The sequence below is a fragment of the Oreochromis aureus genome, linkage group 3 (genome assembly GCF_013358895.1).
Source record: "Oreochromis aureus strain Israel breed Guangdong linkage group 3, ZZ_aureus, whole genome shotgun sequence".
In the NCBI taxonomy this organism is placed as follows: Eukaryota; Metazoa; Chordata; class Actinopteri; order Cichliformes; family Cichlidae; genus Oreochromis; species Oreochromis aureus.
In genome coordinates this window covers 96,539,153-96,558,870 of record NC_052944.1, presented here as the reverse complement: position 1 = coordinate 96,558,870, position 19,718 = coordinate 96,539,153, and the positions used below count along the sequence as shown (strand labels likewise).

Genomic DNA, 19,718 nt, shown 5'->3' with positions numbered 1-19,718 from the left:
AGCATTTTTAATGGCATTACCTGACCAATGACATGGCTGCTGTGCTGTCAAGAAACCATCCCAGAAGTCTTGGCTCCGGTTTTAATGAGAGAAATGTTACCGAGCAGTAACGAGCAGGTATCTGTAGATCAATAACCCTGCTGTTAAACTGTTTATCAGTTATCAAACAGTTTGTTGTTTCAGCTCTCAGACCCTCGGCCCCTGCGTCTCTACTTCCTGTCCTCTTCCTGTTGGGAGGGCGAGGGGGTCACGTGACAGTCAGCTGCTCCTTTGTGTTGACAAACAGCGTGATAAATGAGGTATTGATAACCAGTCACATGCTGATCTGAAGCAGCTGCAGCACTGTCGGTTTCCTGCCTGCTGGTTTTAAACTGGTTTTCCTCAGCGGGTATCAGCACACACGTTTAACACTTTTAAAGCTGGTTTAGGTTTTTTGGGGCGTCCACAGGCGCTCTGGAAACAGCAGCTTCTCTGAGACGATCAGATGACCCCTTTATCAGGAAAACTGAACCAGTGTCATATTTAGCCAGGCTGTTCCTAATAAACCAGCCAGCTTCTGCTCTCCGAGGTCTCACAGCCTGAAAGTCCTAAAGCTGATTTGTTATCTCCAGACAACCCTGAAGCTAAAAACACAGTGGAGTCACGCAAGATGACAGAGGGATGATTGTTTTTACTGCTGCTCAGACACAGCACTGAACATGTCAGAGGATTCCTAATCAATAACCAATAAATCACCAAATCAGCTGCAGTAAAAAGCTCCAGAGCTCAGTCTGAGCGTGCTCTGTGGCCACATCAGCCCAAGTGGGAGGCCTCGCTCAGCCTGAGCTCCTCTCACTTTAGAGCTCAACAATAAAAACCAGAGAAACGCTGGAGCCGACTGAGCGCGCTCAGACGGCGTCCTCCTAGGTCAGAGCTGATGATAGCCTCACGGACACAAAGTGCAGTAAACTGTGAGTGTGCGCTCTCAGTGAATCAGTGACACTAAAGTCACATTCATTTTAATGTGACTTTACTGAATTTTTCTGTTTATTTCTCAGTGAACAGGATGCTTCCTCATTTCTTATCATTTTATTCTCACGTGTTTATTTATTTTCCCCTCCGTGTTTACTGTCGTGATATCTGATTGGCTCTTGCTGATTTTATCCTGATGTAAATAAAACACGTTAACAAAATGTTTGACACTTTTATAAAAACACAAACGTTTTCAGTTAAAGTTTTACTGTAATGTACAAAATATAAAAAGGTTGTAATTTGGATTTTTGAGTGAATCTGATTTTTAATCTGATCACCACACACATTTAACACCTATTATCTTTTAAACAGCGACTTTAAGTCACAGTTTAGATTTTTCTCATGTTTTACATTTGTGCTACGTTAAAACTAAAACAGTGAGAACACAAACACGTTTAGTTGTTTCAACCTAAAGCCTGAAACTCTCTGCTGTCCTGTTGTTATGTGAACTGAACTCAAACGTGACAGAAACACTAACGGAAACAAGGCAGTGTCCTCGACCCTGACCTTTGACCTGCCGTGTGTCCCACTAACAGCCACAGCTAACATGTCATTACTGTGGAGGCTCCTTAGAGTGAGTGAAGAAGTAAACCGCAGAGGCACAACAACACAACAACAACAACCTTCATCAGACCCTCAGAGCCCCACACGGCTCCACACCGTCGCCCTGCAGAGGCTCACAGAGGCAGGGTGGCTGACCCGCAGCCTTAGTATGAGCAACGGATACAGGCAGTTAGTCAGCTACTTATGAAGATGCAGGTAAAGGTGTGCACAGCTTACTACCTGCACCTGCTAACAGACACAAGGTCTGTTTTTTACTGCAGCAAACTCGGGTTTTACTGCAGCTCAGAGGGACTCTGTTGCAGTAAAAGCACATCATTCATACATTTGTGTACTTTTATTTGAATATTTGACGTTACAAGTGTAAAACTTCTGAGCTGAATGTAAAAACTTATTAACCACAAAAGAAGAAAGGGGTGCCGTTTCCCCTCTGAGGTGTGTGACTGAGCCTCTCTCTGAGGATCGATAGTTTAAGCTGATCTGTAACATTACGTCATCGTTTCTGGGCCGACGCAGACTGATCGATCAGCAGCTGTGGTCGATAATGAGTGTATTGATCAGTACTCACCTTCCTCCGCCCTGCAGGAGCCCAGCAGCACCGCCAGCAGCGGGAGGAGCAGCAGCAGCAGCCCGCGGCAGGAGGAGGCCCGGCCGGGGGCCATGGGGCCCCGGTGAGCCCCCATTACTCCGTCCCGGTCGCACCTATCGATCACCGATCACTGATGTCAGCTGGGCTCGGTCTCCGCCGGCCGCGCGCGCCTCATTGGAGCCGAAAAGTTCGAGAAAAAGAAAAAAGTCCACAAAGTGTCCAAGATGGAGGCCGGAGGGAGTCACAGCACCCGACTCCTTCAGCCCTCAGCCTCCTCTCTGCTCCCCCCGGTTCCCCCTCATTCCTCCATCCCCTCCTCCTCTCTCCTCCAGCGTAGAGCAGCGGGGCGGGGCTGCCTGCGAGACCGTCTGAGGAGCTGCGAGAGGCGGCCTGTAGAGCGGACAGGGGTCGGTGGGACAGCTGCAGGTGGGGGTCCCGAACCACAGACTCACACACACGCCGAGCCGCAGTCACAGTCACACACAGCGCGGACACACACTCTAAAAAGTACACCAGTGATTCCAGTCTGCAGCTCCAGCTCACATGCGCACAAAAAGTTGAGAACAAAAGCTGCTCCAACTTTCTGCCTCCACCTCTGGATCAGACCACGCCCACACAGACACAGACCCCGCCAGCAGCCGCAGTGTGAGTGGCTGAAGGAGCCTGCCAGTCCAAAGGGGGCGGAGCTCAGCGATGACTGACAGGCTGTGAAGGAATGTGGAGAGAACGTGTCTGCGCATGTCTGTTTTTGAAACCTGGAGACCAAATCGACCAAAAAACTTCAAATTCCTTAAAAAAAGCAATGTGCCAGATTTGTGGCGTTTAGCGTGAAGTGTATAGTCAGCGTGTTGTGTTGTCTTGTGTAGTTAGTGTGTTGTGTATTCGTTGTTTTGTTTTGTGTGTCAGTGAGGGCACTAATAATGTCACAAAGACTGATTGCAGTGTAAACTCTGTCTCCAGGTTAAAAACCAGAGTAGAGATACCTGCTGTTGTCAGGCCTGCAGGTTCATCCTGTGCTGTTCTCCTCTGTCTTGTGGCGGATTTTTTTTTTTTTTTTTTACTGGCACACATAATTTGTGGGGCATCTTATTGCGACAACTGATTGTTCTCTCATTTTAGTTTTAGTTGTATTTTTAAATTGTTGTACAAAAAAAAACAGAAGATGCATTGGCTGCATGTTTAGATAAATAGTTGTATATAACTTTATTGTTACCAAAATTTGTGCAGAAAATTATTTACTAAACATGTCTGTGGTTGGTACATTAAAACACATAACTGATACTAGGATTTTAAGTTTTTTGTGTGATTTCAGATCAGTACTATTGATACAGCATGTCAATGAAAAGACATCTACATTCAGACACATGAGGTTGAGCTGAAAAGAATGATACCAAGCAAGGCCAGGAGAAAAGGGTAAAATACAAAAGTAAAATCAAAAGGAGTCAAAATGGCCAATTATATTTGGACCTCAGAGGGTTAACCCAACAAATCCTGACAAATTAGGCTTAAAACTTTGTTTATGACATTTTGTGTGAATTTAAGCATCTTTTTTTTTTCTTCTAAAGAAATATGTGAAACTTAAGTTAGACTTGTGTTTGTAAATGAATCGCCCCGTGTTGTGTAGCTTTCTGGATTTTGTACTTACTGGGCTACATGTTTATTTATTATACAGGCTGTACAGTACATAAATCAAAATGCACATGTTTTATTTAACTGAGATGTTTAATCATGTCAGCTAGAGAAAATAATTATGTTATAGACTATATTTATATTAAACATGTGTATACTTACTGCATTTGAATCCTTTTAACCATATGTAACACCTGCATGTGTGTTGCTGTTTTTTTAAAGGCTTTAATTTTGCCACCCATTTGATTTCCATGCCATCCTAAGAAAATTTCTCTAGTTCAGCCCCTGAAAAAATGTATAAAAATAAAAAAAAATATGAACAAAATGATAAAACCAGAGTTAATAAAAGTCTAAACAAATAATATTTTCTGTGTTTTAATCTGTCTGCAGTCTCAAGTCTGGATCATCAGTTATAAAAAAGCTAATAAACACACATGATACTGACACAGATCTGCATCACTGTGCTCCGCTTCACTACTTTATTATACATTTATTACACTTTATCTTATTTATTTATTCCTGTTGGTTGTCATTAGTGATCAGTACTCTTGACAGGGGGAAAAGTCACATTTCAGCTTGACAAGAAGTCCTGTGTGTGTGTGTGTGTGTGTGTGTGTGTGTGAGAGAGAGAGAGAGAGAGAGAGAGAGACCGTGCTGATGTTGTTTCTGGTTCGTTTTCTTCACATTAAAGATAAAACAGCAGAAACCAAAGCAGGGTTTCTCTCTCTCCCTGTGTTTGTTATGTAAATGTCTCTCGTCCTGTCTGACAAACTGAATCCACACAGAAGACAGGAGACTCCTCAGCAGCCATGCTTTCACTCTCAGGTAGTTTCTGACCCCCTGCAGAAACAGTCACACCTGCACCCTTCCCCAAACATGGAGGGAAGGAGCTGCACTGCCTCCTCATCCTCAGCGGCACGGCATCGGAGTGTTCATGAAAACAAACATCAGCATAACTGAAGAGATTCCAGCAGTTTGTTGTGACCACAGGACAGTAAAGAAAGATGCTCACATGGAGGACGAGGAGGTGCAGCTCTCATGTTGAGAGACATAAAATAAAAGGAGGGCAGATCTGAGGTCAGACAGCAGGCAGGATGTTGTCAGCAGATATAAATACAGTCTGAGGTCCATCATCACAGGGAGGAGGTGCACGCAGGAGCAGAAGAAAGGAGGACCAATAAAGAATCAATAAAAAATCAATAGAGTTCAAAGCCTCTGAAGCATTATCAGACCCACACTTTTACTTTGAAACGAGTCAGGGAAAGAGACCCAGCTCTTATTTTGAAGTGTTTTCTGGATGTTTGGAGTTAAACTGGTCAGACTGGTGAGTATCCAGGTTTCCGTTTTAACGGTCACGTTTAAGGGGGCGGGGTTACAGTCAGGCTTAAGTTTCTTACCTGCAGCTCCATGAAGACAGGTGAGAGCGGGCGAGAGACATTCAGCACCCACAGAGAGAGAGAGACAGATGAAAGGAGGCCGAGAGCTTCTCTTTCTCCTAGTCTGAGGACAAAAGACAGAGTCAGGTGTCCTCCTCCTCTTTGTTTCTGGTCTGTGTCGGCAGAGGTGTGAACGACCCAGAGAACAAAACAAGGAGAGGAAGAAGAGGAGGAGGAGGAAGGATGGAGAGAACAGAGGAGAGGGGGCCTGTGGGAAACTGTCACCTGACTGACGAGGGCACGTTTGACAGACAGGTGAGAGTCCCGCCCCCCAGTGATGTCACAACAAAGGAGGAAGACACGATGATTCAAAATGCAGAAATAAAAATAAACATTAAATTAAATTAAAGTGAAAAGAAGAAAAACAAAATAGATAAAGTGAATTTAAAATGACAACAAATTAAAACAAGGAAGTTGAAATAAAAATGATTCACTAAATAAAAAATAAAAAGTCATATAAAAAATAAAAAATTAAGAATTTAAAAGTTTAAAAACTAAAACTAAATATTATCAGAAATAAAAGGAAATAAAATCAGAACTGCAGAAAAAATAAAACAGAAAATTTAAAAATAACTAAAAATGATTGAAACAAATAAAGAAGTGGGATAAATAAAAATAAGGGATTAGTAAATAAAAACTAAAAAGACAGAATAGATATGGAAAGACAGAAAAACTGTTACGAAGAAGATCAAATATTATTTATATATTTTATTTTTAATTAGTGAAAAAAATATTAAAAAGGTTAAAAAATATAAAAATCATAAAAAAATTTTTTTTTAAAGAAATAAAACAATTAAACTGCTCACAAATAAAAAAGTTAAATAGAGGGTATATATAATATGTACTTATAAAAAGTATTAAAACCAAAATGGGAAACACATAAAACACAGAAATAAAGTAAAAATAAATAATAAATAAATACTAACTTAAAAACAGATTTTCAAATTAAAAGAGAACAAAAACAAAAATAAGAAAATGAATAAAAGAAAATCTTTAAAAATAGGAAACATTTAAAATATTATAAGATTGAAACCCACCTGGAAATTTAAAAAAAAATGAATAAAGTAAAAAATAAAAAAAATAAATAAGATCTAATAAAACTTTTGCTAAGCACAAACTGTAACAACCTCAACACTGGCGCGAGCAGCACAAACCAGTCCGTCAGAGAGCCTGAGATGGTCTGAGCGTGTGCAGAGGAGGGAGGGAGGATGAAGGCGGAGGTGCAGGCAGGAGGAACAGAAGAAGAGCTCAGAGGAGGTTCATTAATGAAGGAGGGTCAATGTGACAGAGGAGGAGAACATCCACTTCCTGTTTATTCTTTTTATTTGTTAATAAAGAGTTTGGATGAAAAAAAGGTGATAAGAGTTTAGTTTTAGTATTTGAACTGGACTTCACTCCTCCTCTCTCTGTAACACCTGAGTGTTGGTCGTCCCACCCGGGACTGTCCCTCCATCCTTTGGTCTCCTCTCACAGCAGAGCTTCATCAATCAGCCACTAACGACACTTCAAAGTAATGACACGAACAGTGACCTCAGCAGGACGAAGGCCTGTCGCTTCATTATGGAAAACTTTTAAAAGAAAGTTAGAAAAGTCCAACTTTTTAGAACCAGCTCTCAACCACTTTAAGAAAGTGGGTAAATGCACTTCCTGTTGCACAGCTTCCATGCCTCCATGAATGCCGACTCTGTTTTTAACTCTTATTTCTGTGGATAGACGGACAGACGCCGGTCTGCAGTCAGCGGGGACACATCAGGACGAAACAATGTGCAGAAAACCTTCAAAGCAGTGCTCAGACAGAGCGAGGAGACTCAGGCTGTGCCACACACGCCTGAGGATCCGACCTTCGACCTCAAACTGGAGCTAAACCCAGAACCGTCGTGACTGTAAGCACTCAGCTCACTGCTGCTGTCTGTGTCTCCCTCTGCTGGACACTCAGGGAACTGCATTCACACAAAGTGAACTATGGTATTGGTGTGATTGATCTGTGGTTATTGATTTTAGCATCAATGAGACGATGACAGTGAAGAGACAAAATGAAAACTTTATTAACATAACAGACACGTGAGTGAAACTGAGCACGCTCAGTGTGTGGAGAACTTGGGCAGCTGGTTTCCCAGGATGACGCGTCGCTCCACCCCCTCCTCCGAGATGCTGGCCAGCCTGACCACGCCCCCACTGGAGCCATCCCGCTCCATGGCCAGAGACAGAGCTGAGGAGAAAGAGGTCAGTGAGACGGTTGTGGAGTGCAGCTCCCAGCATGCCTTGCAGCAGCGGCGGTGCGTTACCTGCAGCGGTGAGCTCCATGCACTGCTCTTTGTTCATCCCGGGTTTGTAGTTGGCGTCCATGAAGCCGTAGATGTAGGTGCTGCCGCTGCCGCCGACCGACACCGGCTGCCTCACCAACATCCCACCAATCGGGACGCTGTACACCTAAGACAGGTAACACACACAGACTATGCGTTACAGTCTGCAGGGGTGGAAACAGCACCATCTGCTGGCCACACAAAGGACTACATCAGCGTGTGTGTCCAGGTGGCGTGAGTTCTCACCTGTCCGCCCTTCCTCTTGTCCCAGCCTGCCACCAGGATCCCAGCTGTCAGCTCCTCCCTGTAACGGTAGCAGCTCGCTCTGAACAGATTGGCTGCCGTCTCCACCAACGGGGGCTCGTCCAGCTCGATGCTGTGGGCGGGGTCAAAGACACTGGTGAGTATTGGCCTCACCTGAGCTGACAGGAAGGCTGTGTGTGTGTGTGTGTGTGTGTGTGTGTGTGTGTGTGTGTGTGTGTGTGTGTGTGTTACCTGTGGAAGCCCAGCTGGTAGGCAACGATCTCAGCGATGGCCTGAGTGTCAGCAGCTGATCCAGACCTGCAGCCAGAACACAAACATGAACATGACGTCTGCTGAGGAGGAGCAGCTCTTTAATAAAATGTTCTTTTATTAATATTTTTAAAATGATAGCAGCACAAACGGAAATGTTTGCAGCACAAATGTAGCACAAATATTTGACATCAATTTTTTTTTAATTTTATTTGGGTAATGTGGGTGGGCTGGTTGACCTTTTGACCTTTACATTTTTCATTAATATCTTTAAAAGAGAAGCAGCACAAATGACAATTTTAGCAGCAGAAATCAGCACAAACACTTTTGTTGGATTTGAAGAAGGTCGGGGGGCCAACTTCATTCACATCTCAAAAACACTTCTCTACATACTTAAACTTTTTAAGGTTGCTCAAACAGTTCTCAGCATCTTTACAAAAGTTCAAAGTTTTTATAAGAGGTCTCTCTGAGCTCCTAATGAACAAATGGATTCATGAAAACATTATTTCAAACTGCCTTTTAATGTTTCCTGGGGCCTCGGTTTTACATAAGAAAGGCTGTACAAATGTCTCAGGTTCCTTAATGACTCTTTAAAATGTAATAAGAAGCCAAGAGATTCTAAACCTGGTCCCAGGCTTTAGATCCATTCATGTCTCTGTGGTTTTCAGGGTTCCTAAAATATTCAGAGCTGAAGGGTCTTTGTGTTCCTGCAAGGTTAGAGTCCCTAAAAAGTCCTGAATGCAGACTGTGGGTATTCTGTAAAAACTACTAATTGCAAACAAAGTTTATTTTGAAAGACTGTGCTTCCTAATGTAACCGGTGGGATTCTGCGTTGTGTCTGATAAAAACGGTAAAAGAAAGAAAGAAAGAAAGAAAGACCTCCAAATAAATAGCTTTCCCACTCCAGCTCTTCTCCCACAGGGGAATTGTAGAAAAGGGCAGAGGCAAAAGGGGTACACTGTATTTATATGGTTGCACCAAAGAAGAAGAAGAAAAGAATGAGGAGGGGCTCTAACTGATAATGAACATAACTACAGGCTTGGAGGTCCTAAAAGTCAGGTATAAAGGGAAGAGTTTGGGGGTTTAGAACACATTTTGTGTAATTATAACAATGTGATTTATGACCCTGTTACACTAAGATTAAAAACATAGCTGTTTTATTCTGAAAAGTTTTCTGCCTTCTGATTAGAGTTCCTGTGATGGAGCCCATGGTGAGGAGGAGGACTGACCTGCAGCAGTAGATCTTGTTGTGGATGCGAGTCAGTTTGTCTGTGACTCTGTTGGCGATGTACGCTCTGAAACACAAACACACACAGACAGGTGAGGTTAAAGGAGTGTTTCCTGCACTCAGCTCCATCGTCACATATTCAGTGTTTGTTTTCTCACCCTGTGGTAGTTCGAGAGTCGGCCCCGATCACCACTCCTCCGTCATACTCCACGGCCATGATGGTGGTCTGACACATGACAACAAACAAACATACAACAGGTAAACCGGCTGATAAACACCCTGGGCCCATTCTCGGACAGCATCGCTCCTGTTTAAACAGTCTCAGCTTCATCACTCTCTGTGTTCCTCCTTCTCTGAAACTGGTAAATGACTACTTTGTCGGGTGAGCTCATTATCGGACAAGCCATTTACACCACATTGAAAACGCTCACGTGAGAAAAACACAAAGAAATTTTAAACGCTTGTCCCATAATGCAACCATAGCGTTAGCCAGCTCTCCACGCTTCCCTGTGGTTATCTAGATATCTTTCATTAACCACCCAATACACGTGTGTCCCCCCCCGGACTCTACCCCCAGTTTAGCCCGGTTCGGTCCCGCTGTGGTCCGAATCTCCTCACAAACACAGCTACCGTTAGCCGCTGTTAGCCGTTGCAGAACTGCTGTCTCATTCAGCCGCTGTTTGCCGTTTAAAAACGCTCCATCGGGACCGAACCGGGCCCGGCTCGGTCCGACCCAGCACCACAGACCCTGTACCTACCCCGGTGCTGACTTCCTGGCGGGTCCAGTCCGGGACCAGGTCACTTTTGGACGAAATTTGCTGGCCGAAGTACGGCATCATTACGGGTGCTGCCGCCATCTTCTCTCTATGAATAACTGTACTGAGTAGAGGCTGTCCGCGCATAAAGCCTAACATTTTTTTATTTACGCTATTAGCGAAACGTACATGTTACAAACCAACTCACATATGATTAAATTACAAGTTAGATTTAATAACTCAACGTTCTTCTAATTCAGATAGTCTAACTTAGCTGTCTAAATTGCCATGAAACAGTTTTATTCGGGCACATAAGTGAACAGCTCTGCAGTTGGGGTCCTGCGAGAAACAGGAAGATAAGGTAAACACTGGTCTGGATTTTAAAAACGTAGGCTAAACCTGATTATAACGATTATTTTAAAACATTTAATGTGTTTTCTCCTTTAAATGCAGTAATTAAACATATTAAAGAAAGCTGGTGTGTTTAAATGAAGTTAACAGATAATTTAGTGGCTGTTGTGTTACGTCTGAACATCGCGGAGGACCAGACTCCATTATAAGATGTGCAATTTTATCCCCGTCATTTAAAACTTTGCAGTAAAAAGAATACCCACGGGACAGAAAGTAATGTTAACACTTTTTAGGTTGTGGAGGAGTTCCTATTTGATTCGGCATACCCCGAGCCAGTGAGTGATCATCGGTGGATGTCTGTTAATTGATTTTTTGATCGGCTGTGTTTCAGATGACGGTTCATAACTTGTACATATTTGACCGCAATGGAAACTGTTTGTATTACAACGAGTGGAACCGCAAGAAGCAGGCGGGCATCTCCAAGGAGGAGGTGAGCCTCAAAGCCGAATCAGTAATCAATAAATCAGACACAGAGAGTGTGAAGGAAAGGTGTGTTTATGTGTGTGTGTGTGTGTGTGTGTGTGTGTGTGTGTGTGTGTGTGTGTGTGTCTCTGCAGGAGTTCAAGCTGATGTACGGGATGCTCTTCTCCATCCGCTCCTTCGTCAGCAAGATGTCTCCTCTGGACATGTATCCTTCACGTCACCTGTCAATATGTCCTCCTGTCAGTCTGTCTGTGTAGCTTTCTTAATGTCTGTCCACCTGTCCTCCTGTCTGTGGTCCTTAGCTGTGCTCAGGAAGGAGGGGTTCCTGTCCTTTCAGACCAGTAAGTATCGTCTTCATTACTACGAGACTCCGAGCGGCCTGAAGTTTGTCTTGAACACCGACCTGTCAGTGACCAACGCCAGGGACACACTGCAGCACATCTACAGCAATGTGAGACACACACACACACACACACACACACACACACACACACACACACACACACACACACACACACCTGAGTGTGTTCATCTACAGAACCAGCAGGCTGAACTGAAGCGTTTTAAAATCTATGTGTATTAAACAACACATCAAACTGCTCCAGCTGACCTCCTGAAGACGTTCTAGGATAAAGAGTCACTTTTTCATTGAAATATGTGAAATTTAATCAGTTTTCTCAAAGAATCTTTTAAGAGATGAAGTTGGAAAATGAGAGAGAACAACATGTTAAATCTTAGATATAATATAAACAGAAATCTGCTCGTTCTAATGGGCCCATCTGGATTCGGTCCACGAGAGACCAGAGATTATCACACTGAGGCTGAACTAAAATGGGTTTTTTCCCAGAATTCATCCACCTGAAGAGTTGAGCTGACAGATTTCATTCATTTGCTACAGCATGATGAAAAAAATGAGACGTCCTGTTGAAACTGCACTTCATTTTCCTTATATTAACACATGTCAGGGATTAAATGTGTACTTGCACTGACAGAAGGAATTAACTTTGTCCGGCCCACTTCACATCAAAGTGGGCTTCCTGTGGCCCACAGTGTAAAATGACTTTAACGTCCCTGCTGTGGACAAACACGTAAAAACACCTCTTACATCTCTTACATATTTAAACTTTTATAGTGAAGTGTTGTGAATTTTAAACTAAATGTGCAGGTTATATTTCTCTGAGATGATCGCAGCGTTCGTTACATATTAACGTTTTTAAATCTTTAGTTCAGATCTTTGTGTGTTACAAACTTTACTCCTCAAATGTTGAAGTGTGTTTTCCATTTTTTTCTTGTCAGTTTGGTTTTGTTCTGAATCTCAAAGCTCTCAGATTGTAACCACGACCTTCAAAGAAACGGTTTATATAAATATTAGTATAATAATCATCTGTGAGCTGCTGTTTTCTGTCTGTGCTAAACAGGAAGTGTTACAGGCTTTATTGTGAAAGAGACTTACTCTGTGTGTGTGTGTGTGTGTGTGTGTGTGTGTGTCAGCTGTACGTGGAGTTAATCGTGAAGAACCCAGTTTGTGCATCCACGCAGACCTTGGAGAGCGAGCTGTTCAGCAGCTGCCTGGACGCCTTCATCAGAGCGCTGCCGTACTACAGCCCACGAGCCGCCTGAGCATCACACACACACACACACACATGTTCACAGTGAGAGTTTAATGTATTTATTTTGTTCTTTCATGTCCTTGGCAGGAAGTTTTGTCTTTTGAATCAAACTTATATGAAGCCACTCTGACCTTTGACCTTTAATAAAAGCAGCTCTGTGGAACTTCCTGGAAACTGTCATTACTCTTTGCTGACGCTCACACCTGTCAGAACAGTCACCCGTGTCCAGAGTTTATGATGATGTCTCTGCAGTGATCCCTGTGAACTCAGAGCTGATGGTTTAACCCAGCGGTCCCCAACCTTTTTTGTGCCACGGACCGGTTTATGCCCGACAATATTTTCACGGACCGGCAATAAGGTGTCGCAGATAAATACAACAAAATAAAACTAGTGCTGGTACCGAAAAAAAGAAGATGTATTCATAACACACGTGAAAAGACCCAGGAAAACCGAGTTAACGATAAAAACGATAACAAAATAACGCTGAAAACCGATAAAAACCCTGAAAACCATACATTTCACACCTGAGCCTCAATTCTCGCGGCCTGGTACCAAACAACTCACGGACCGGTACCGGTCCGAGGCCCGGGGGTTGGGGACCGCTGGTTTAAACTGTGCTGACTGGTTTGTACCACCAGGGGGCGCTGCTGCTGCTGGCTGTGAGCTCATGAAGTGCAACACAGCAGATAAATTGAGCCTTTATGAACTCTTTGCAGAAGTACGCGTCTGCCTGAGGGAATTACCCAGAATGCATAGCCCAGCCTTGCCCTCTGATCCTCATTATTGCGTGTAGTGTTATAAACCTGAGTAACAGCACATCAATCTACCAGCAGTCACATGACTGATGGCCTGTTTAATGGTTGTTAATCTGTGAACGTCCTGCTGATGCAGAGTTTGATCCTCTAACAGCTGAAGAAATCAGTTTGAATGATGGTGGAAGCGTTCATGTGATCGACACTCAGAAACCAGCTCTGATTTAACACACACAGTTAACATGTGAGTGATGTTACTGACCTGAGGTCAGCTGACTGATTAACAGCTGGATTCAGTCTGAGCTGACCCTGAACCTGACCCCGCCCCTCCACGTGCTGTCCTTCAGCTGCAGGAAGCAGCTCCGATGTCGGAGTCTCCATCAACACCTGAATGCTTTGCCTGATCTGCTGAACACCCGAGTATGGACAAAGAGGACCTGATCAATCAGTCAATCAGAAACACGACCTGCTGAACCGCCTGACTCATCAAACACACACACAGCTTCTATCAGCTGCTTTTGGCATCATTTTTGAAGTGCATTGTGGGTAATACAAGCAGAGGCAAAAATGACACTGAGTGCATCATTAGGAGGAGCCGCAGATGAAGCGATGACATCATCATGATTGGAGTGTACAGTGTAATCTCTAATCCCACTGAAAAACATACTGCCAACCAACAGCTGGAAACACACACGTTGGTCTTTGCATACATGTGACGACCATTTTACCCACAATCACCAGTACAGACAGAAAGACAGCTGCAGACAGATGTGTGGACTAGAAAACATGAGCAGCAACAAACTCGTATTTAGGTAGCAGTTTTGTATCCATCAAAATGTCCTCACATGTAGAAATCTTTAAAGTCCCCACTTCACAGGGATTTCTGCCATGAATTGGGGACTTGTTTCTTTACAGGAAAGTGTCCAAGAATCTAAAAATGTCCTCAACTTATAAGATTTGCTCTCCTTGTCCTCACTTTGTAAGATATCTACTGTCTTTGTCCCTCACATTGTAAAAGTAAACTAAGATTTAAAACACTTTACTTATTCTCAAACTTGGTGGATTCCTGTGTGAAGCAGGAAGTTAAATAGGAAAATGTCCATGAGTCACACTCTGATACAAACTGGATCTTAAATCCAAAATCATGCAGGTGTTGTGGTGTGAGCTGGTAAAGATTTCCTGTATCTGTGTTAGAGCAGCTACAAACAGCAGAGGCTGGTCAGGATCCATGAATTATCCACATCCACTCAGCACAGCCGCAGTCCTTTGCATGACCTCTGTGTCAGCAGATAGAGGTCAAACAGGTCTGTGTTGTAACTGAGACACTAAGTGTCAGTGAGATCACCTGTGTAAATGAAATATAAATACAGGACTTAAACTGTGCTGATTAAACACAGGATTCAGGTGGCAGTGACTGAGTAATATGGACACATGCAGTTCAGTATTAAAGCCACAGAAACATTTCTTTACCCTAACATGTCTGAGTTCACAACAACACTTTACATAACATGTGCAGTTACTGTGACTCAAGTTAACATCCCTGTCCCTGAAAATGGCAGGATTGTAATGTGGAGAAAAACACTGTTAAACGTGCAAAACTTGACCTCACGAAACAAAAAGTATCAATGTTACCTTCACACGAATCACAACGAGCAAGAAAAATCAGTGTGAGCAGGTGAAACAGTCCTGCCATCAACTTGTCTGAGATATAATAATCTGTATATACATATAATAAAGACATAATAATTTCTCCACCATGTCCTGGGTCTGGCCCAGGGCCTTGTCCTCATAGGACATGTTGGAAATATGTAATGAAGCACGACCTCAACCAGCTCCTCTCGATGTGGAGGAGGTGAAAGATTAAGGCAGCTGTAAAACCCCAATCACCCTGTGGTCATCGGGGTTTCTCTCAGGTGTCAGTGAACATGAGCCTATAATAACTTCTGTGTGTGTGTGTGTGTGTGTGTGTGTGTGTGTGTGTGTGTGTGTGTGTGTGTGCCTTCTCTGCCAGATGTTTGCGTCTCAGGGTTTAAAATGAAATCTGTGGACAGCAGGTGGAGGCTGCTCCCACTCGGACAGATGATGTGATGGATTACACACAGATGAAGATAAAAGCACAACACATGTTTACAGATGTTTCCTCCATCGTGTGTGTGTGTGCTGTCATATTAGACACACTTCACTTTAGCTGCTGCTGTGAAGGAAACCTCAGCTTTATGAACGTTCAGAGGACGCAGGAACACAAACAGGTTTAATCCACTGCTGTGTGGTGTAATCGGGGCCTTCCCTGAAATAGGACGGGTTCAGGTCTACCACTGTCCTGTCTCTCTTTAAAAAGACATAAGAGTGTCTGTTTGTCTTTGTGTGTGTGTGTGTGTGTGTGTGTGTGTGTGTGTGTGTGTGAGAGAGAGAGAGAGAGAGATTAGAGCTAGATAATGAGGTTCATGGGCAGGACGCCATGTTTAACATCTGTACTCAGAGTTTGGTATTTAGTTTTTTTGAATCAGACAGACATGATATCTGCTCTCTGATTGGTGGAATCAGGCCAACAGGATTAATATGAGAGCAGCAGCAGAGACACAGACAGACAGATGAAGGTGGATGGACGCTGTGGGCGACAGGAATCAGACAAACAGGTACGACATGCACATGTTGTAAAACTAGTTCTTTATCATTAAAGGTGGAGTTTGTGTGTAGAGCACAGATTAGGATTAAACTGACTGTCCTGGCCTGTTAAAGGTAGACGAGGATCAACAAAAGTATTTTAAAAAAACAGAACTAACCGTAAGGGTCAGGTCAGCTACAGTTTGAGGCAGACATGAGTATAAAAATAATCTAAGTTCTGTAAGCATGTTTTGCGAGTATATGCACTGCAGCTAATGTGGAGTCTATTACAGATTAATATAATTCCAGCATCTGAAGTGATGGTGTAATCCTGAGGCAGCTGCTGCTGGCATCAGTTCTGACAATTGATCGTGTGTTTGCTGATGAAGGAGAAACATGTAGAAATGAAACTGTAGAGGACCAAGAATGGAGCCCTGTGGGACTCCATGGCAGCACGATCTGTTGGTTAGTCTGTTATCTTTAGTGGTAACCTTATGACAGGGAACTGTCATTTATGGAGTAGCCACAGCCTAGAGTAGGAGACAAAAACTGTCTGCTGGTGTTAAAACAACAGCAAGGATTAGCAAGGAAAAACATGAAAGTCTAAACTGCTACATTTGAGTTCAGCTGTGTAAATTGTGTTACAGCGAAGCAGGCCATCATCCATACAGGTGGAATTATATTATTTTTCTAACTAGCAAGCTGCTGTACTTATCCTTTGTTACAAATGTGTGATCCATCTGCATCTTTATGTGTCAAAAAGGTACATGCATGATAATTTTAAGTTTGCTGAAAAAGCTTCTGTATGATAGGATGTTCTTGTGCCAGAGTACAGAAATCAGAGACTCGAACGTTTAGCTTTCTGGTTTGTAAGTTTCTGTACCCTGATTGTCACAGTGTCTCAGGTAGACCGCGTTAGCAGGAAGAATAGGAAGAGTGTGGGATCCTGACAGTCGCTGTAGCTATACACAGGCAGCATTTTGCCAACTTGTAAATTATATATCCAAAGCCTGGAACAATAAACGAAACAATACCACACAACTAATGGGTTCCTGGGTTACGTTGCTGGCCTGTTTTATCGTTTCAGTGTCAGCCATGTTTGCGGGTCGAGCATCAGCCGCAGGAGCCGCTGGACCCTCAGCGGCTGTAGCAGGAAAAGCTGGAAAATTGTCAGTGGAGGAGCTCTATGGTTTTAGCAAGAAGCCCAAAGTAAACAGAGGGAATTCTGGGAAACCAGAGAAAACCGAATTGAAGAAGGATGTGAAGGAGAAAGAAGAGTCGGTCCTGGCGTCTCAGATCCTGGAGGCCGCCCGGAGGCTGATGGAGAGGCGACGCCTTGAGATCTACCTGAAGGAGTGTGACATCACCATGGAGCAGAGAGACATGCAATACAGGTGACATAAAAAGACCGGTGCAGTAATACAAAGTGACCACCAGAGGGCACAGTGACACTGACACATATAATTTGGGCCACAATGCAGTTTGAACTGGTTTTACTGGGCCACAGTGATGAGCTTGTTTTAATGTGAACTTAGCAGGACTGGTTAAACTGGAGAGCAGCTGTTACTGGTCAGACTGGTGTGTGGCGTCCTCCTCGGCTCACTCTGATTGGGTCCTGGAGCTGCTGAGTCACGTTTCTGTTATTAAAGACTTTCTGCTCCAGTCGTTCATCAGCTCGGTGTGTGTGTGTGTGTGTGCGTGTGTGTGTGTGCGTGCGTGTGTGTGTGTGTGTGTGTGTGTGTGTTCAGAGTGAGGGCTGCATCGTCCCTGACTTCAGCTAACGTTATCATATAAAAAACTAAAACAGTGTAAATATGTGAGCAGCTGGCAGCAGCACGCGAGCCGATACCTGATCAATATGTCGATGAACAGACGCACTGTTTGTGCTCCAGACCGAAGTCACGCCACATTACCAAACACAGTTCTGCCTGTGTCTGACAGACTTCTGTAAAATTAGAGCATTGGGTTTAAGTACAGAGTGATCCTCAGTGAGAAAACAGGCGACAGACGTCCATGTAAACCTCATTAAAAAAACAAAACAAAATCAGCTCAGTGTTTCATCAGATTTCCACTGGGACAACTCCACTGGAGAGTTAGTGCCACTGGCTAAATTTTACACTCAACACAGATGTTTACATAATAATAAAACAGTAGAGGCCAGAAATCAAATCACTCAGAACTACACTCTTCTTTAATGGAAGCTCTGAATGGGTTTTATTTTTTCCATCAACGTATTTTTATTAATAACTGAAAGTCATCAGACCACTTAGCATTAAGTTGATAAATTTCCAATGAAACTTCAAACAGAAGAAAAAGAAGGTCAGATTCATATGTTAGTGTTTCCAATGCAAGTTTTGAATTGTATTTTCTATGGATGCACATTTTTAAAAAAAGAAAGAAAAAACCCCTATTATATTTTATTTTCAAAATGATTCAATAAAATTAAAATAATATTTCACAAAAATTGTGTGAATAATAATAATAATAATAATAATAATAAAACCTGACTTAAGTACTTAAATTGGTGAGATTTCAAATAGGACTTTTGAATGAAGAATAAGTTAAAATTATTTATCAGCTTTAAAAAATATTAATGTGCTATTTTCAAATAAACACTGAGAAAAAAACATGCCTTTTGAAAATAAACACTGAAATGTATTTACTACTACTAATAGTAATTCCAGCGGGAGTTCTGCATAGGAGTGATAAAGGCAGAAGAAAAGATACTTTGTTTACTATTAAAACTCAAAAAGATTCAGGCAAAAATTACTATTAAAACACAAACAAACAGATAGACAGACGAACAGACAGAATGCAGGCAGAAACCTCTCCTTGTTAAACATTAGCGTGTATGTGACGGGCGTCCTGTCCCTGCTGAGAGGAGCCTGCAGACAAAGATGAAGGTTTGATGGTGATACTTCCTGATCGCTCGGAGGTTCGTGGAGCCACGTTTCTGTGGTGAAGTGTTTGTGATGGAGCAGGAAGAGATGGAGGCAGCGCCTAAGTGTGCAGCTACTCTTGTAATCCACATTAGTGACACCAAACCTTTGGCCTCGGGCGTCCTGCCGAGTCTGCACTCACATCTAATGCACTACTGCAGCCCGATAGAGGGCTCCACTCCTCCTCCTCCGATAGAGGAGGAGGAGTGGAGGAGGGTCTTGATCATCTCATCATGTGCAGGGAACATCCTGAGAAACTAAAACAATGTCAAAAAATCAACTTTCAGTCAGAGATCGGAGAAGGGTTCATCTGTTTTCTTCTTCTTCTTCTCTCAGTTTGATTTCAGTCCTCCCAGCTTCAGGATGTTTGTCCTGTAGTTCCTCCTGTGACCACAGGTGGCGCTGTTTTGTTGTCAGTGACAGCACAAACAAGCAGCCATGACGTTTGTAGTTTTTTTTATGGACTTGTAATTTCACTGAAAATCCGAAACATTTCTTGTTTGTCCATCTTTTCTCTTTTGTGGTTACTTTTTGTATTTGTGGTAGTTTTCCCCCGTTTGAGCATTTTTGTTTCTCCCAGGTTGTCTTGTGTTAGCTTTATGTCCCTTTCAGGTCATGTGTAGTTGGAAAAGTCCCCTCCATATAACTGTTTGTGTCTTTGAGGCATTTATATAATTTTTTTGTTGTAGTTTTTAGAATTATTTGGCTTTTTAGTCCCCTCTATGAGTTTTTCATTTTTTTTGCTGTTGTTTTTCTTTTTAAAGGTTGTTTTTGCTGGGGGGGGGGTTATGTTGTCGTTGTTGTTTTTCTTCATTTCTTGCATCATTTTTGGTTCCCTTTTCATGTTTTTCTCCTTCTTGTTTCTGTTGTAGTTGTTTTTTGTCATATTTGTTCCATTATTGTTTGTTTTTTCTGTCATTTTTGTTGTTTTCCTGGTGGTCTTTTTGCTTTTTC

General features: G+C 42.9%; 3 protein-coding genes across 5 annotated transcripts in view; 1 reads left to right on the top strand and 2 right to left on the bottom strand.

The window, feature by feature from the left end:
- ephb4b (eph receptor B4b) overlaps nt 1-3,162 on the bottom strand; it is a 33,308-nt gene extending 30,146 nt beyond the window's left edge. The window contains exon 1 of one of the 2 annotated variants that reach the window (XM_031757901.2): nt 2,141-3,162. In XM_031757901.2, the coding sequence (XP_031613761.1) occupies nt 2,141-2,255 (115 nt within the window). In that variant the 5' untranslated portion in view covers nt 2,256-3,162. The remainder of the gene's footprint in view (nt 1-2,140) is intronic. The other variant, XM_031757900.2, reaches the window with a different exon arrangement.
- Nucleotides 3,163-7,247: 4,085 nt separating this feature from the next.
- psmb6 (proteasome 20S subunit beta 6) lies at nt 7,248-10,194 on the bottom strand. Its single transcript, XM_031757899.2, has 7 exons — nt 10,029-10,194; nt 9,429-9,496; nt 9,272-9,337; nt 8,025-8,090; nt 7,776-7,905; nt 7,512-7,656; nt 7,248-7,435 (listed from the first exon to the last, which is right to left on the bottom strand). The coding sequence occupies exons 1-7, from the start codon at nt 10,182-10,184 to the stop codon at nt 7,308-7,310; spliced, it is 759 nt and encodes a 252-aa protein (XP_031613759.2). The 5' UTR covers nt 10,185-10,194; the 3' UTR covers nt 7,248-7,307.
- Nucleotides 10,195-10,305: 111 nt separating this feature from the next.
- Nucleotides 10,306-12,637, top strand: trappc1 (trafficking protein particle complex 1). 2 transcript variants are annotated; one of them, XM_031757896.2, is made up of 5 exons: nt 10,306-10,386; nt 10,768-10,866; nt 10,994-11,064; nt 11,172-11,310; nt 12,351-12,637. In XM_031757896.2, the coding sequence occupies exons 2-5, from the start codon at nt 10,768-10,770 to the stop codon at nt 12,477-12,479; spliced, it is 438 nt and encodes a 145-aa protein (XP_031613756.1). In that variant the 5' UTR covers nt 10,306-10,386; the 3' UTR covers nt 12,480-12,637. The 2 variants fall into 2 exon arrangements, with proteins under 2 accessions (XP_031613756.1, XP_031613758.1); XM_031757898.2 differs by having other exon boundaries at nt 10,372-10,413.
- Nucleotides 12,638-19,718: the final 7,081 nt, after the last annotated feature.

Coding starts and splice junctions, on each gene's coding strand:
- psmb6 (XM_031757899.2), bottom strand. CDS start 10,184: ATGTTAGGCTTTATGCGCGGACAGCCTCTACTCAGTACAGTTATTCAT. Junction 8,091..9,271: donor AACAAGATCTACTGCTGCAG/GTCAGTCCTCCT, acceptor TTCTGGCTGCAG/GTCTGGATCAGCTGCTGACA. Junction 7,657..7,775: donor ACAAGAGGAAGGGCGGACAG/GTGAGAACTCAC, acceptor TACCTGTCTTAG/GTGTACAGCGTCCCGATTGG.
- trappc1 (XM_031757896.2), top strand. CDS start 10,768: ATGACGGTTCATAACTTGTACATATTTGACCGCAATGGAAACTGTTTG. Junction 10,867..10,993: donor CGGGCATCTCCAAGGAGGAG/GTGAGCCTCAAA, acceptor GTGTCTCTGCAG/GAGTTCAAGCTGATGTACGG. Junction 11,311..12,350: donor TGCAGCACATCTACAGCAAT/GTGAGACACACA, acceptor TGTGTGTGTCAG/CTGTACGTGGAGTTAATCGT.